This window comes from Ahaetulla prasina, chromosome 15, assembly GCF_028640845.1.
Source record: "Ahaetulla prasina isolate Xishuangbanna chromosome 15, ASM2864084v1, whole genome shotgun sequence".
Classification (NCBI taxonomy): domain Eukaryota; kingdom Metazoa; phylum Chordata; class Lepidosauria; order Squamata; family Colubridae; genus Ahaetulla; species Ahaetulla prasina.
Window position 1 is genome coordinate 2,776,005 of NC_080553.1, and position 14,227 is coordinate 2,790,231.

Consider the following 14,227-nt stretch of genomic DNA (forward strand, 5'->3'; position numbering starts at 1 on the left):
TGGTTCTGCAACCCAACAAGACACACACAGACTTCAGAGGATAATTAGAACTACAGAAAAAACAATGGCTACCAACCTGCCTTCCATTGAGGACCTGTATACTGCACAAATCAAGAGGGCTGTGAAAATACTTACAGACCCCTCACATCCTGGACATAATCTATTTCAACTTCTCCCCTTAGTATGCTGCTATGGGGTATTGCACTCCAAAATTAGACACCAGGACAGATTTCCCCCCTGCCATTACTCTGCTAAACACCTAATTCCTACAGCACTGTCTTGGCACTGGCGGGGGAGGACGGGGGAAGGTTCCGCTTGAGCCCACCTGCCCCTTGTATGGAACCCCCTCCTCCCACTAGTCCAAAAGTTTGGGGAACTCTGCTATAGGGTGTAGTTTTAGTCCACGGCCTAGTTCTAAAAAGCTGAAGGGTCAGAGGTTGGGACCCCTATTCTAGAGAAGGGGTCTCCAACCTTGGTCCCTTTAAGACTTGTGGACTTCAACTCCCAGAGTCCCTCAGCCAGCAAAGCTGGTCCCTTTAAGACTTGTGGACTTCAACTCCCAGAATCCCTCAGCCAGCAAAGCTGGTCCCTTTAAGACTTGTGGACTTCAACTCCCAGAGTCCCTCAGCCAGCAAAGCTGGTCCCTTTAAGACTTGTGGACTTCAACTCCCAGAGTCCCTCAGCCAGCAAAGCAAAGCAAAGCTGGCTGAGGAACTCTGGGAGTTGAAGTCCACAAGTCTTAAAGGGACCAAGGTTGGAGACCCCTGTTCTAGAGGATGTTTTGCATCATTCCCAAGGGTCCTTTTCATCATTTAAAACCACCACTAAATAAGCTGGATAAGTGTGACCCAAGCCAACCTCTGTTTTGGAAGGCGACTGCAGAGTTCGGAACCGAAGGCCGAACGGGAAATTCTGAAAGTTGCATTTCTAACACTTCTATCGGATTAGGGATATTTAATGCTTTTCTGATTAAAGGGTTTCCTCTGAGTTGGGTTTATTGATGCTGCTCCAGCATGTTTTTATGCTTCTGTGCTACTTCGGTGTTAAGAGTTTCATTTCAAGCACGAGTGCGCTTGTTGGCAGGAGAAGAAAATACTTTGGAAGCTGCCGTAACAAATCTTGGTTTGAAGAATGGCAAAAATATTCAAATAACTAAATCAAGAGCATGGCGCAGTGGTTGGAATGCAGTATTGCAGGCTAAATCTGCTGTCTGCTAGCTGCCAGCAGTTTGATCTTGAGCGGGTCAAGGTTGATTCAGCCTTCCATCCTTCCGAGGTGGGTAAAATGAGGACCCAGATTGTTGGGGACAATAGACTTGACTCTGTAAACCTCTTGGAGAGGGCTGTAAAGCACTATAAGCGGTATATAACTCTAAGTGCCATTGCTAAATATATGGCAGTGATTAAAAAAACCTTTTCGTATCATAAAAATTATATTCTGGAAACACTCCCATCCACAGGACTCTCCTTGTTCCCTCTCCCAAAGCTTTCTTCCCCAAGAGGAAAACCTTGGAGAGTTGGCAGTGGGTTTGAACCAGGGGCTCCAGCTATACAACAGGGCCTCTTTCTTGGTTGGGCTGAATGTTGATGGTTGCTTCTGTAATTTTCTCCACACACCCCCCCCCCCGCCGGCTGTTATGTGTTTTCCATTTTTTAATATATGTTTTTATCTTTTTGAATACTGTTAGCCACCCAGAATCATGGGCAGCCATAGAAATCTATTGAATAAATAAATTGTGTTTATTGCCTTTTTACAACCTGTATTTCCTATATTACAATTTCAAAATATCAACCTGTAGATATTTTGGAAATTCCTCAAACGTTATTTAAAAAAAAAAAACAACGCAGGATCCCCATTCTAAGAAGGACCAAAGACAAACTTGATCTCAGTTCCTTCACGGGGCAGAGAGGAAACAAGAAAGCCCTGGGCCTGCCCGACCCCCAGCCTTGTTCTGCTCTCTTGTGGGGCAAGCCTCTTAAATAAAGACAACACACTCATCATCCATTTTTCCATGAGGGTCAATACTAGACGTGGTGGGTCCCCATGTCCCTTCTAAGAGAACGGCTGTCTGGGCTGCATTTCCCTTTGCTGTAGCTTCCGAATGAGCTCCAGCATATTCATTTGGAGCGTCAATTCCTGGGAGAGAAACGAAGAGTTTATGTTTGACTTAGGGATAAAAGCAAACCAACTTCATCCACCCGTCAGCAAAACATCTTGCAAGAAGCAAGGGCAAAGCCAACCCACTTCCACATCCTGCCCACAAACAATGGATTAGAAGCTCATCCAGGAGGCCATGAGAGCTTGGATGGAGGAGATGGGGACAGTTAACATCTCAGGAAGCAGCAGTCCTTGTCTCTCCCCCTTTCCCCTCCCCAAACATCATAGTTGCAACAACCTCAAGGTAAAATTTAGCCCTTTTCCTGCTGAGGGCCCCAATCCCTGCGTAGAACCTCCCTAGAAGGTTTCGAAATTTCTCCCCGGTTTGGACGCTGGATGCTAGAGGTGGCCTTGGCAAGGAGGAAGATGAAGCAGAGGAAGGCAGAGAGTGTAGTTAGTCAATCAAAATAGAGCTGGAAGGGACCTTGGAGGTCTTCTAATCCAGGGGTCTCCAACCTTGGTCCCTTTAAGACTTGTGGACTTCAACTCCCAGAGTTCCTCAGCCAGCAAAGCAAAGCTGGCTGAGGAACTCTGGGAGTTGAAGTCCACAAGTCTTAAAAGAGCCAAGTTTGCAGACCCCTGCCCTAGACCAGGGGTGAAATGTAAAATTTGCTACTACCACTCCCCTTGGGTAGCTTACAATCACAGTATACAAAGTATTTCTCCTCCAGGACTATCTGTTGCTCCTATGTAAAGAGATTCTGCACATCTGGTAGAGCAGGGCTCTCCAACCTTGGTCCCTTTAAGACTTGTGGACTTCAACTCCCAGAGTCCCTCAGCCAGCTTTGGGACTCTGGGAGTTGAAGTCCACAAGTCTTAAAGGGACCAAGGCTGGAGACCCTGCAGTAGAGGAGCCTCCATTCCCTCTGTTCCTAGCAGGCTGCTCTGATCCTGGGGTGGGGGTGTTGTTAAGCGATTTCCAAGTGCGTGGGTCACTAGAAGCCCCATCCCTTAATCTCAGGAGGGGAGAAGCTGGGCCCTTGCATCTCTCCCTGCTAGACCCTCTAGGGCAGGGGTCTCCAACCTTGATCCCTGCTAGACCCTCTAGGGCAGGGGTCTCCAACCAGAGTTTCTCAACCAGCTTGGCTTCCCCCCCCTCCCCTAAGCAGGGGATCCTCAGCCCCTCCCCCATCCTCCCCACCCCACCCCCCACCTTCTTGCTGGCACTCAGCTTTGGACAAAGCAGAGACCTGGGGATTGGTGGTGATGTAGAAGCCAGAGACGCCAGCTTTCTCCAGGGTGCTCTGCTGGTCCACCACTTTCTGATCCAGCTCCAAGACTATTTTCTCGTCCATCATCCGCAGCTCGGTGTGAATCCGCTGCTCCACAGCCTGAGCAAAGGAGAAACCCAAACGAAGAACCACCATTAACAGCACTTTGGCATTTTGAACGGTGCTTCAAGCCATGGGCTAAGGGGCAAGGAAGCTCTCCACCCCAGGTTACTCCGACTGCGGCTAGGGCTGCCTTTACCTCCATCTCTCGCTGCTGGGCGGCCTTCAGAAGGGGCAGGTTGTGCGGCTGGCAGCTCTGCTGGTCCTCCTTGTGTTTGCGGAAGGTCTCCTGCTTCAGGGCTGGTGAAAAAGGGAGGAGGGAAACAGAATGAGGTCCCCAAGAGGCAGCCCAGAGGTGGGTTTCAGCAGGTTCTGATCAATTCTGCCGAACCTATAGCAGAAATTTTGAGTAGTTCAGAGAACCGGTAAATACCACCTCTATTCTCTGCCTCCCGAGTCCCAGCTGATCGGGAGGAAATGGGGATTTTGCAATAACCTTCCCCTGCCACGCCCACCAAGCCACGCCCACAGAACCAGTAGTAAAAAAAATTGAATCCTACCACTGATGCACTGAACCTGCCCAACCTACTCAGCCTCTGTTGGCTACTCTGCTGCTGTGTTCTTGGAGGGTACAGGCAGTCCTCGACTTACAACAGTTCCTTTAGTGACCGTTCAAAGTTACAACTGCACTGAAAAAAAGTGACTTGCGACCATTTTTCACATTGCAACCTTTGTAGCATCCCCTTCAGGGGTGGGTTTCTACCAGTTCACCCCAGTTCGGGTGAACTGGTAGCAGCAGCAGTGGGAGGCTCCGCCCACCCACCCAGATGTCAGCAAAAATACTCTGCGCATGTACAGAAGCACCGTGCGCTTGCACGCTACCGATAGCAAACTGGCAGTGCCGGGATTTGAATCCCATCTCTGATCCCCTTGCTCAAGCAATCAAAATTCAGGACCTTGGCAACTGACTCATACTTATGACCATTGCTGTGTCCCAGGGTCATCTTTTGCAACCTTTTAACAAGCAAAGTCCATGGGGAAGCCAGAGACCCTTAACAACCGGGTTACTAACTTATCAACTGCAGTGGTTCACTTAATAACTGTGGCAAGAAAGGTCATAAAATGGGGCAAAGCTCACTTAACAAATGTCTCACTTAAGAGCAGAAATGTTGAGCTCAATCATGGTCGTAAATCAAGGACTGTAATGATCAGCACAGGGAGCTAGAGTGAATGGACAAGAGAAAGGGAAGGAGAAGGGATCAGTCAACTAATCAACCAATGGAACAGAGGTTTGTCTGAAGGGTTTCCTGCCTAAGCAGGGGGTTGGACTAGAAGACCTCCAAGGTCCCTTCCAACTCTGTTATTCTAAGTTGCCTTTGGAAGTTGTGAGAGCTTCATCACTGGAGGCTTTCAAGAAGAGACTGGACTGCCATTTGTCAGAAATGGTGTAGGGTCTCCTGCTTGAGTGAGGGGTTGGACTAGATGACCTACAAGGTCCCTTCCAACTCTGTTAACCTGTTAATCCTACCAGGGTGGGTAAAATAAGGACCCAGATGGTTGGGGGCAATAGGCCTGTAAACTGACTCTATAAACAGCTTAGAGAGGGCTGTAAAGAACTGTGAGGCAATATATAAGTCTAAGGGCTACTGCTATTATATTTATTTGTGATATTAAGCCAGTTTATTTTTAAAGGTGCACCAGTTTGCAGAGTATGCTAGTTTAAGCTAAAATGAAGTTGGATATTTTTTTTTTATTGAAAAAGTTTTTTAAAAAAACAAAGACATTTTCACCCCCTTTTTCCCCCCTCCCTCCCCAAAAAAACCCTTCCCCCCTCCCTTCCCCCCCCCCCCGGCCTTCCCGGGTCAATCACAAGGTATTGTTATACATAAACCAAACATAGAATAAAATTTTCCCTTCCAATCCAAATAACCACATCCAAAGCTTTTCATATCCCGACCCCCTCCCCATTACATAAAATAACTTTCTAATTATTCAAAGGCAATCTGATATTTCTTAATCTGATATCTGTTTTGTATATAATCAATCCATTTTTTCCATTCAATTAAATATCTTTCCTGCGTATTGTCTTTTTAAAAAGCTGAGATTTTAGCCATCTCAGCCAAATTAATGACTTTCAGTATCCATTCTTCTATTGGATATTTTATGACTGGGCATATTAATAGAATTGCCTTACTACAGTGAGGACCATCATTTTCAGATATTAATATGATGGATTTGTCTTGACCCACATTTGGACAGACAGCTTTCCATAGTTATACAAAGTGGTTTCAGCTAAAGTTTGAATTAAATGAGCTGGAAGGGACCTTGGAGGTCTTCTAGTCCAGCCCCCTGCTCAAGCAGGAGAACCTATACTATTTCAGACAAGACTCTTCTTAAAAACCTCCAGTGAAGGAGCTCCCACAATTTCTGGAGACAACTTCTGTTCCACTGGTTAACCGTTCTGTTAGGAAATTTCTCCTTAATTCCAGGTTGCTTCTCTCTTTGGTTAGTTTCCACCCATTGTTTCTTGTCCTGCCCTCAGGTGCTTTGGAAAATAATTTGACCCCCTCTTCTTTGTGGCAGCCCCTCAAATAGTGGAATACTACTCACATGTCACCCCTAATTCTTCTTTTCACTAGACTAGCCAAACCCAAATCCTGCAGCCATTCTTCGTATGTTTTAGTCTCCATCTTAGTTTCTCTTCTCTCAACTTTTTCCAAAGTCTCAACATCTTTTTTGTAATGTGGTGACCAAAATTGGCTGCAGTATTCCAGGTGTGTCCTTACAAGGGTTTTATAAAGCGATACTAATACTTTACACGAACTTGATTCTATTCCTCTGTTTATACAACCCAGGACTGTATTAGCGTTTTTGGCTGCTGTTACACACTGCACACTTTCCCTTATCCTCTGCTGGGAGATGCAGGAAATGTGGCCTGTGATATTGTGATGCCACTAGATCAGGAGGAAGCAATCTGCCAGCTCTCACCGCCACTCCATTCCTTCTCCCGGGGTGAGTCGAACCTCCAGCCATCTCCTTCCACTCACAAAAAGGGAGAAGGGGAAAACCAGAATTTGGCCCAGGACTTGTGCCCCCTCACTAGTGAGTGCAAAGACTCGATGGGCCTGACCCATTTGTGCAAGCGGCTCACTTGCCTCGATGCTCCGTCTGCAGTTTGAGCCGCTGGTTGTAGAGGTTTCGCTCCGTCAGGTGCTGGATGTCCAGCAGGCCCTGTACGATCTCAAAGACGGTCCCGTCAAGGAGGGCCAAGGCCAGGTCGCTGAGGATGGTGTAGGACAGCCTCTGCTGAGAAGAACTGGTGGGAGGAAACATCTTTATCATCAAGACTGTACTAAGCGGGAGGGCAATTGCATCTGAACCATGAAAACTCAACCATGGAAACTCAACCATGGAAACCCAACCTTGAAAAGAGGCCTCTTTCTCCCAAAGCACAAGGCCGCTTGCCTTTAAGGACTACAACAGGAGTTGGGATGCAACTGGATCAAATCCCCACGAATCTGTATTTCTGCTTGTTGGCTCAAAAATGTTGAGAAGCTACTTGTCAGCTGGGTTTTCACAAGCATTAAACCCAAGTCAACAGAGCCCGTGGCTCTGCACAATACACTGCACCCCTGCAAACAGAGTACAGTCTGGGGGAGGGGGGGGAGGCTTCTGCACTGAAACACACCCACCCACCCCGCCATTTTGTGTTGGGCCCAAGCCTGCTCCTCCCAGCTCTTATTTCCAAGCCTTTTTAATGGAATGGAATAAAGGAATAACTAAGTGGGAAGGGACCACGGAGGTCTTCTAGTCCAACCCTCTGCTCAAGTAAGAGACCTTCTTGTCACTGATGCACACAAGCAGATTGATCCCCTAGGGCAGAGGGTCCTCAAACTTGGCAGCTTTAAGACTTGTGGACTTCAACTCCCAGAATTCTCCAGCCAGCTATGATTTTTTTCCCCCTTTTCTTGATCAGAAAACAATGCAGAGCATATATTGTAATGGGTCTAAATAGGACAGGCTGAATAATATTGGTTAAAAAAAAAATCTGTTGGACTTTCCAGACAACGGACCGGATTCAAAGTTTGTCAACATTGTGCCGCTACAATCAGTGAGATCCGTTAGACCAGGGGAGTCAAACTCAAGACCCGGGGGCCGCATCCGGCCCATTGGGGTGCTTAGATCTGGCTCGTGGGACCATCCTGGAAATAGCGAAGGACCGGCCCGCTGTGCCTCTGCCAGCGAAAACAGAGCTCAGGAGGGCCATGTGTAGCGCTTCCGAGCTCCATTTTCTCTGGCAGAAGGTTGCAGGAGGCCGTTGCAGCTGAAAACGGAGCTCGGGAGCCCATTTTCTCTGGCAGAGTGCTTGGGCCACCACAGATGCTCCTGACACAAGGGATGCCATGCTGGCCACTCCTCCCTCCAGGTCAAACTGGCAATCAATGAAATCGAGTTTGACAACCCTATGTTAGCTCAGTCTTGTTGGACAATGGGACAAATAAGGGCCTGGAGACTGAAACATATGAAGAATGGCTGCAGAACGTGGGTTTGGCTAGTAGAAAGAAAAGAAGAATTAGGGGCAACTGTAGCAGCAGTATTTGAGGGGCTGATACAAAGAAAAGGATAATAAATAATGGTGCTACAAAGCACCAGAGGGCAGGACAATGGTTGGAAACTAATCAAAGAGATTAGAAGGCCAGAAACAATGGATGGAAACTAATCAAAGAGAGAAGCAACTTGGAATTAAGGAGACTCTTCCTAATAGTGAGGACAATTAACCAGTGGGACAGCTGGCCTCCAGAAGTTGTGGGCGCTCCATCACTGGACGTTTTTAAGAAGAGATTATACAGTCATTTGTCTGAAATGGTAGAGGTTCTCCTGCTTGTGCAGGGGGCTGGACTAGAAGACCTCCAAGGTCCCTTCCAGTTCTATTCCTATTCTGTTCTGTTCTAAATCTTTTTCAAGGTCTATCTCGAAACATAGTTAAGTCTGCTTCCAACCCCTGACTTCAGAAAGCAAGCAGCAGACCATTAAGCCGCTCAGGGGAGCTTAGTGGAGCTTCTATAACAAGAGGCAATCCACATCCAAAAAGCTATGGCTACCTTGCAAAAAAGGACAAATTGGCAGCTTTAGTGAAGGGTTTGGTAGCTTCCTAGAGGCCTTTGTGTGGCATGGATGTAGGTCACCAAGGTGGAGGAGCAGGTGCCCTCGGGTGGGAAGAGAAGGGAGCCTCCTGATGGCTTTATTTTTACCCTTTCACATGCGGCAGATATTTTCTTTTGAGAAAATCCCTGCAGGCTAAAGGGTCAGTTAGGGTCAGTTATCAGAAGGTGCCTTCCTGGAGATAAGCTGCCCTTCAGTCTGGAGGAGCTTTCCCTCCCTTTGTAACCCACTTTCAGAGGGTGAGAGGTTGGGTTGGATTTAGGGTGGGGGACAGGCTGACGGGGAGGGGGGGAGGGAGGGGTCTGGGGGAAAAAGGGGAGGGGGATGCGAGGAGGAAAAGATGATGGGGAAGGGGAGACAAGGGGGGGAAAGAGGTTTTTGGGTTTTTTTTTAAAAGGCCTTTCTAGAAAAGGTCGCATTAGGCGTTCCAGAAGCTGCCCTTCCTTAAATTGGCCTCCCCCCCTGAACAAAGACCCTCTGGCTGGGCCCCCAAAACCAGACACCCTCCCCCCCTTGGGGCTTCCGGGAAGCTCCCTCGGACGCTGCGGGGAAAAGCCGGCGGGCGGGGGGAGGGGGCTGGAGACGCGGCTGCCCTCCGCGAAGCCCCTTCCTCCCCCCGCCCCCCCTCGCCCCCCCCCAGCCACCTGGGCAGCTCCTTGACCAGCGCCTGCAGCTCCGAGAGCAGCTGGTAGTGCCGCGCCTGCTGCCGCGCCGGACGGTCGCCGCCCAAGCCGCCTCCTCCTCCTCCTCCTCCGGCCGGGGTCCCTCCCGCCTCGCCCTCCGGGAAGCCGAAGGCAGCCCCGAAGCGCTCCATGGACTGCAGGGCTTGGGGGAGGGGAGGGGGGAGGGGAGGGGAGCGGGGGGGGGCGGAGCGCGGCGGCGGCTTCTCGCGCGAGCCTGCAGACGCCCCTCCCCTCGCCCCTCCCCCTCCGCGGAGCCCAGGCGGAGCGGGGCTTCCTCCGCCTTGCCCCCTCCCTCCCCCTCCCTCCCTCCCTCCCCGGGGCTGCTTTCCCCTGCCTTAGGTGCTGCCCCTCCGGCGGCCGGGGTCTCCTCTGGGCGTTTCCAGCTGGCGCTTCGCTTGATGCGACCTAAACCTGCTTTGCGCAGCCACGTCCTGTGTGTGTTTGTTGCTGGTTCGGATTCCGTTACGGTTGCTTACAAGGGTGCAAAATCACCTCGCACCCTTTCCTTCCCCCCCCCCAACCCCCCAGCCTGGACCCCCAGCCTCCGACGAGCGCTCGGAAGAGTTGCATGTGAGCCTCCATGTACAATAACAGTCTTCATCAACTGTTGTTCAAATCCGAGTCTTCCGGATCACCTCTCCAGCCAAGAGGCTTGACCGGAGTTGCAGTCCCAGCACCTGTAGTTGGAAGAGACCTTGTAGGTCATCTACTCCAACCCCCCCCCCCCGCCCAAGCAGGAGACCCTAAACCATTTTTGATAGATGATAGTTGAGTCTCTTCTTGAAAGCCTCCAGGGATGAAGCTCCCACAACCTCCGAAGGCAACTTCTGTTCCATGGGTTGATGGTTCTCACTGTCAGAAAATGTCTCCTTATGAATCTCTCCTTGGTCAGCTTCCATCCCTTATTCCTTGCCTGGCCTTGGAAAAGAGCTTGACCCCCTTCCGCCTCTCTGTGGCAGCCCTTCAAATATGGAAAGACTGCTTTCATGTCTCCCCTGGTCCTTCTCATCTTCAGACTGTGGATCCCCGATTCAGCGGTCAGATGCCAGGAGGAGGGGCTTTGGCTCCACACCTGACATGGCCAGGATTCCCCTGTGATGAAGGCTCCCCAAGGGACCTGATGCTCCTTACTCCACGTGCTACATTTCCCCCTCCCCCTTTTGTCTGTTTCCTCCCTTGAAATCGTGGGTGAGCCTTTCAGCCCCAGAGGCCAGCCGAGCATTAAGGTTTTGGTGTATCTGGGTTGCCCTCTTGTGGCTGGCAAGAGCTGCAGCCGCTGGGTATGTTTGGGGAGTAGGATTTAGCTGCAGGAACTGGCCCAGGAGAATCATAAACCATCCCAAGAATGTAGGGTGAGAAAAGAAGGAGTCAGAAGGGAGATCCTGGCCAGGAAGACTGCAGAATAAGGTTCTTTCCATCCCAAGTATAAAGTAGTCCAACTTCTGGGGCATCAGGGACAGGTTCCGTGGTCTTTCTGTGGACCAGAGGGGGTGTGGTTTTGCATGCTGCCTGCATCCCATGGATGGGGCTTCACTGATTTGTGTGGCCCAGTTTCTGGCATGCCAGGGCCCTGTGCTGGTCCATGGACCAGGGGTTGGGGAGGAACCTCTGGTCTACTCAGTTTCAGGGCTTTTTCTCTCCAGTTCTTTCTTTCTTTCTTTCTTTCTTTCTTTCTTTCTTTCTTTCTTTCTTTCTTTCTTTCTTTCTTCTTTCTTTCTTTCTTTCTTTCTTTCTTTCTTTCTTTCTTTCTTTCTTTCTTTCTTCCTTTCTTTCCCACTGCAATGTCTAAGATGTGGCCTTCAAGTCCCAGAATCCCTCAGCCAGCATCTTAAAAAGTTTCTGAGATTGAGAAATCGCCGCTCTAGTTTGACTCGATTGCCCTGCACCAATTCATTTTGTAAAGGAAAAGCGGCCGTGGAAGTCAAAAGAAGAGGAGGAGGACAGGTCTGGAGAAGGACCTGCCCAAATTTGCTGGCCTGGAACATGGAAATTCAGCATCCTTCGATATGCTTTGCGATACCCATCCAGAGCACCGGGTGGACTCCCGAAGGAGCAGAGCCCTTAAGCCAGGGGTGTCAAACTTGATTTCATTGAGGGCCACATCAGGGTTGTGTTTTACCTTGGGAGGGGTGGGGGGGGCGTGGCCAGCTCAATGTCATTCACGTTGGGGGTGTTTGTGGTAGCCCAAGTGCTCTGCCAGTGAAAATGGACTCCTGAGCTCTGTTTTCGCTGGCAGAGGCACTGCAGGCTGGTCGTTTGCTATTTCCAGGGTGTTAGTTCTGTTTCCAGATCTAAACACCCCGTGGGCTGGATCCGGCCCCTGGGCCTTGAGTTTGACACCCCTGCCTTAAGCTGCCTTTTGGCCCCCTCCCTGTGGATAGACAGTAATGCCCAGATTGTGTCAATCAGACACATTTTATTTCAGTCCAAGACCACAGACTGAAAGTGCAGTGGCTTGTAGACAAATCTGCTCCATCAGGGTTTCCCAGCCTTGGCATATTTTTAAGACATGGGACTTCAGTGCTGACTGGGCCACCTTGGCAGTTGAAGTCCACCCGTCTTAAAAGTTGCCAAGATTGGGAAACTCTGTACTCCATGGAGAGGAGGCTGTGCGTGGATTTCTGCATGGCTGGTCTATTCGGTAGCCCCAGTGAGCACATCATGGCTTAGAGGGGTGATGGAACAGCCCTAAGTCGCCCTTTGCCATCTTCTCATGGTGGCCAAGTGGTTAGAATGCAGTACTGCAGGCTACGTCTGCTGACGGCCGGCTGCCTCCAATTTGGCAGTTCGAATCTCCCCAGGCTCAGGGTTGACTCAGCCTTCTGTCCTTCCGAGGTCAGGAAAATGAGGACCCAGATTGTTGTGGGGTTGTAAACCACTCAGAGAGGCTGGAAAGCACTATGAAGCGGTATATAAGTCTAAAGGCTATACCTATTGCTGTTTTCCTTCCTTCCTCCCTCCCTCTCTCTCCCTCCCTCCCTCCCTCCTTCCTTCCATGGTGCACAGTGGTTAGAATGCAGTATTGCAGGCAAACTCTGCCTGCTGCCATGAGTTCAATCCTGACTGGTTCAAGGTTGACTCAGCCTTCCATCTTTCCGAGGTGGGTGAAATGAGGACCCAGATTGTTGGGGGCAAGAGGCTGACATTGTAAACAGCTTACAGAGGGCTGTAAAGCATTGTAAAGCGGTATATAAGTCTAAGTGCTATTGCTATTCTCCCAACTACTTAACCAGCCGGAGGAAGCTGCCACCTTCTCCCAGGCATTTCTGCTCATTTCCTGCAGTTTGAGGTTAAGCACTGGCTCTGCCTTGCAGGTGGCAAGCATTGGAGATAAGTTCTTCTTCCCAAGTCAAAGCATGTCACTGTTGTGACCAAACGCCTGCTCTTTCCTTTTCCAAAACGAAATGTAAATGTTTTAATGACATTTAAACCATCCAGAGAACTTTGGCTAGGGAAAATTAGAAATGCACTGGTGTTAATAAAAGTGAGAGTAGTTAAGAGCCAGTTTTTCTGGATGTCTTTTGGTGAATGTGTACTACAGGAAAATCCATATCGTTATTGGGTGTGATTGTTTATTGTTGGACCGGTTATTAAATTATATTGTTCCTTGTCCAAAAGGTGCTTTTCTAAAGGCAACTGGACTTCCTTTTTTTCTTCTTCTTCAAGACATTTCACTTCTCATCCAAGAATCATCTTCAGTTCTCACTTCTTCAGAACTGAAAAAGTTACTTGGATGAGAAGCGAAACATTTTCAAGGGGGGAAAAACCCGGCAACGTGCAGTTGCCTTTTGAAAAGCACCCTTTGGATAACCATGACCTGGATGGCTAAGAATTTCATATAGACGTATGTTGTTCCTTGTGGTTGTGGCTTGATTTTATGCAGCATAGTGGTTAGAGGGCAGTACTGCAGGCTCCTTCTGCTGACTGGCGGCTGCCTGCAATTTGGCAGTTCAAATCTCACCAGACTCAAGGTTGACTCAGCCTTCTAATCTTCCAAGGTCGGTAAAATGAGGACCCAGATTGTTGGGGGCGATAGGCTGACTCTGTAAAACCACTTAGAGAGGGACTATAAAACACTGTGAAGCGGTATATAAGGCTAAGTGCTATACGGAGTTCCCATTTTTGGCCTGGCATCGCCAGTATTGTTCAATTTACTGAAGCTTCACAGGGTTGCCTGAACTCAGCACAGATTCTGTTCCTTAAACAGCAGGTGCGCTTCAATATAAAATAAATATAAATATATTTATTTTTATATTTATTTTATAATTCTATAATTTATATTATAAATAAATATAAAATAAATTAAAATGAGTTTGGTTCAAGAGCTCCAACTTGTCAGCTACAAGTTCACTGGCTGCAGTAGTGAACATTTGTAGTTCAATCAATCAATCAGAATAGAGCTGGAAGGGACTTTGAAGGTCTTATAGTCCAACCCCCTGCTCAGGCAGGAAACCCTATACCATTCCAGAGAAGTGGTTGTCTTATCTCTTCTGAAAAACCTCCAGTAATGGAGCAACCACAAATTCTGGAGGCAAGTTGTTCCACTGGTTAATTGTCCTCACAGTCAGGAAATTTCTCCCTAGTTCTAGGTTGCTTCTCTCCTTGATTAGTTTCCATCCATTATTTCTTGTCCTGCCCTCTGGTGCTTTTTGAGAATAATTTGACCCCTTCCTCTTTGTGGCAGCTCCTCAAATATAGGGGGTACTGCTATCATGTCCTGCCTGGTCCTTATTTTCTCTAGACTGGCCATACCCAGTTCCTGCAACCATTCTTCATATTTTAGTCTCCAGGTCTTCAATCCAAGGAGATGAGACTGGCTTCCTTCTGGCTGGTTGTCCATGACTGAGTCAGCAGCTGAATTAATCTTGAGCCCCTTTACCTTAAGGAGAGAAAGCTGGACCTGGGGGAGGCAAACAGTTCACCAGGAACAGGAGTCCAAAGACCAGGACGAGG

General features: G+C 48.9%; 1 protein-coding gene across 1 annotated transcript; it reads right to left on the minus strand.

Annotated features, from left to right (window-relative positions):
* Nucleotides 1-792: 792 nt before the first annotated feature.
* DGCR6 (DiGeorge syndrome critical region gene 6) lies at nt 793-9,435 on the minus strand. Its single transcript, XM_058157989.1, has 5 exons — nt 9,236-9,435; nt 6,584-6,744; nt 3,628-3,728; nt 3,348-3,488; nt 793-2,136 (listed from the first exon to the last, which is right to left on the minus strand). The coding sequence occupies exons 1-5, from the start codon at nt 9,403-9,405 to the stop codon at nt 2,053-2,055; spliced, it is 657 nt and encodes a 218-aa protein (XP_058013972.1). The 5' UTR covers nt 9,406-9,435; the 3' UTR covers nt 793-2,052.
* Nucleotides 9,436-14,227: the final 4,792 nt, after the last annotated feature.

Bases quoted from the DNA above. Each gene is read 5' to 3' on its own strand.
- DGCR6 (XM_058157989.1), bottom strand. From the start codon at position 9,405: ATGGAGCGCTTCGGGGCTGCCTTCGGCTTCCCGGAGGGCGAGGCGGGA. The intron at 3,729-6,583 runs GCAAGTGAGCCG...CTTTTTCACCAG, and splicing joins ACTGCAGACGGAGCATCGAG to CCCTGAAGCAGGAGACCTTC. The intron at 2,137-3,347 runs GTCTCTGCTTTG...TTTCTCTCCCAG, and splicing joins ACATCACCACCAATCCCCAG to GAATTGACGCTCCAAATGAA.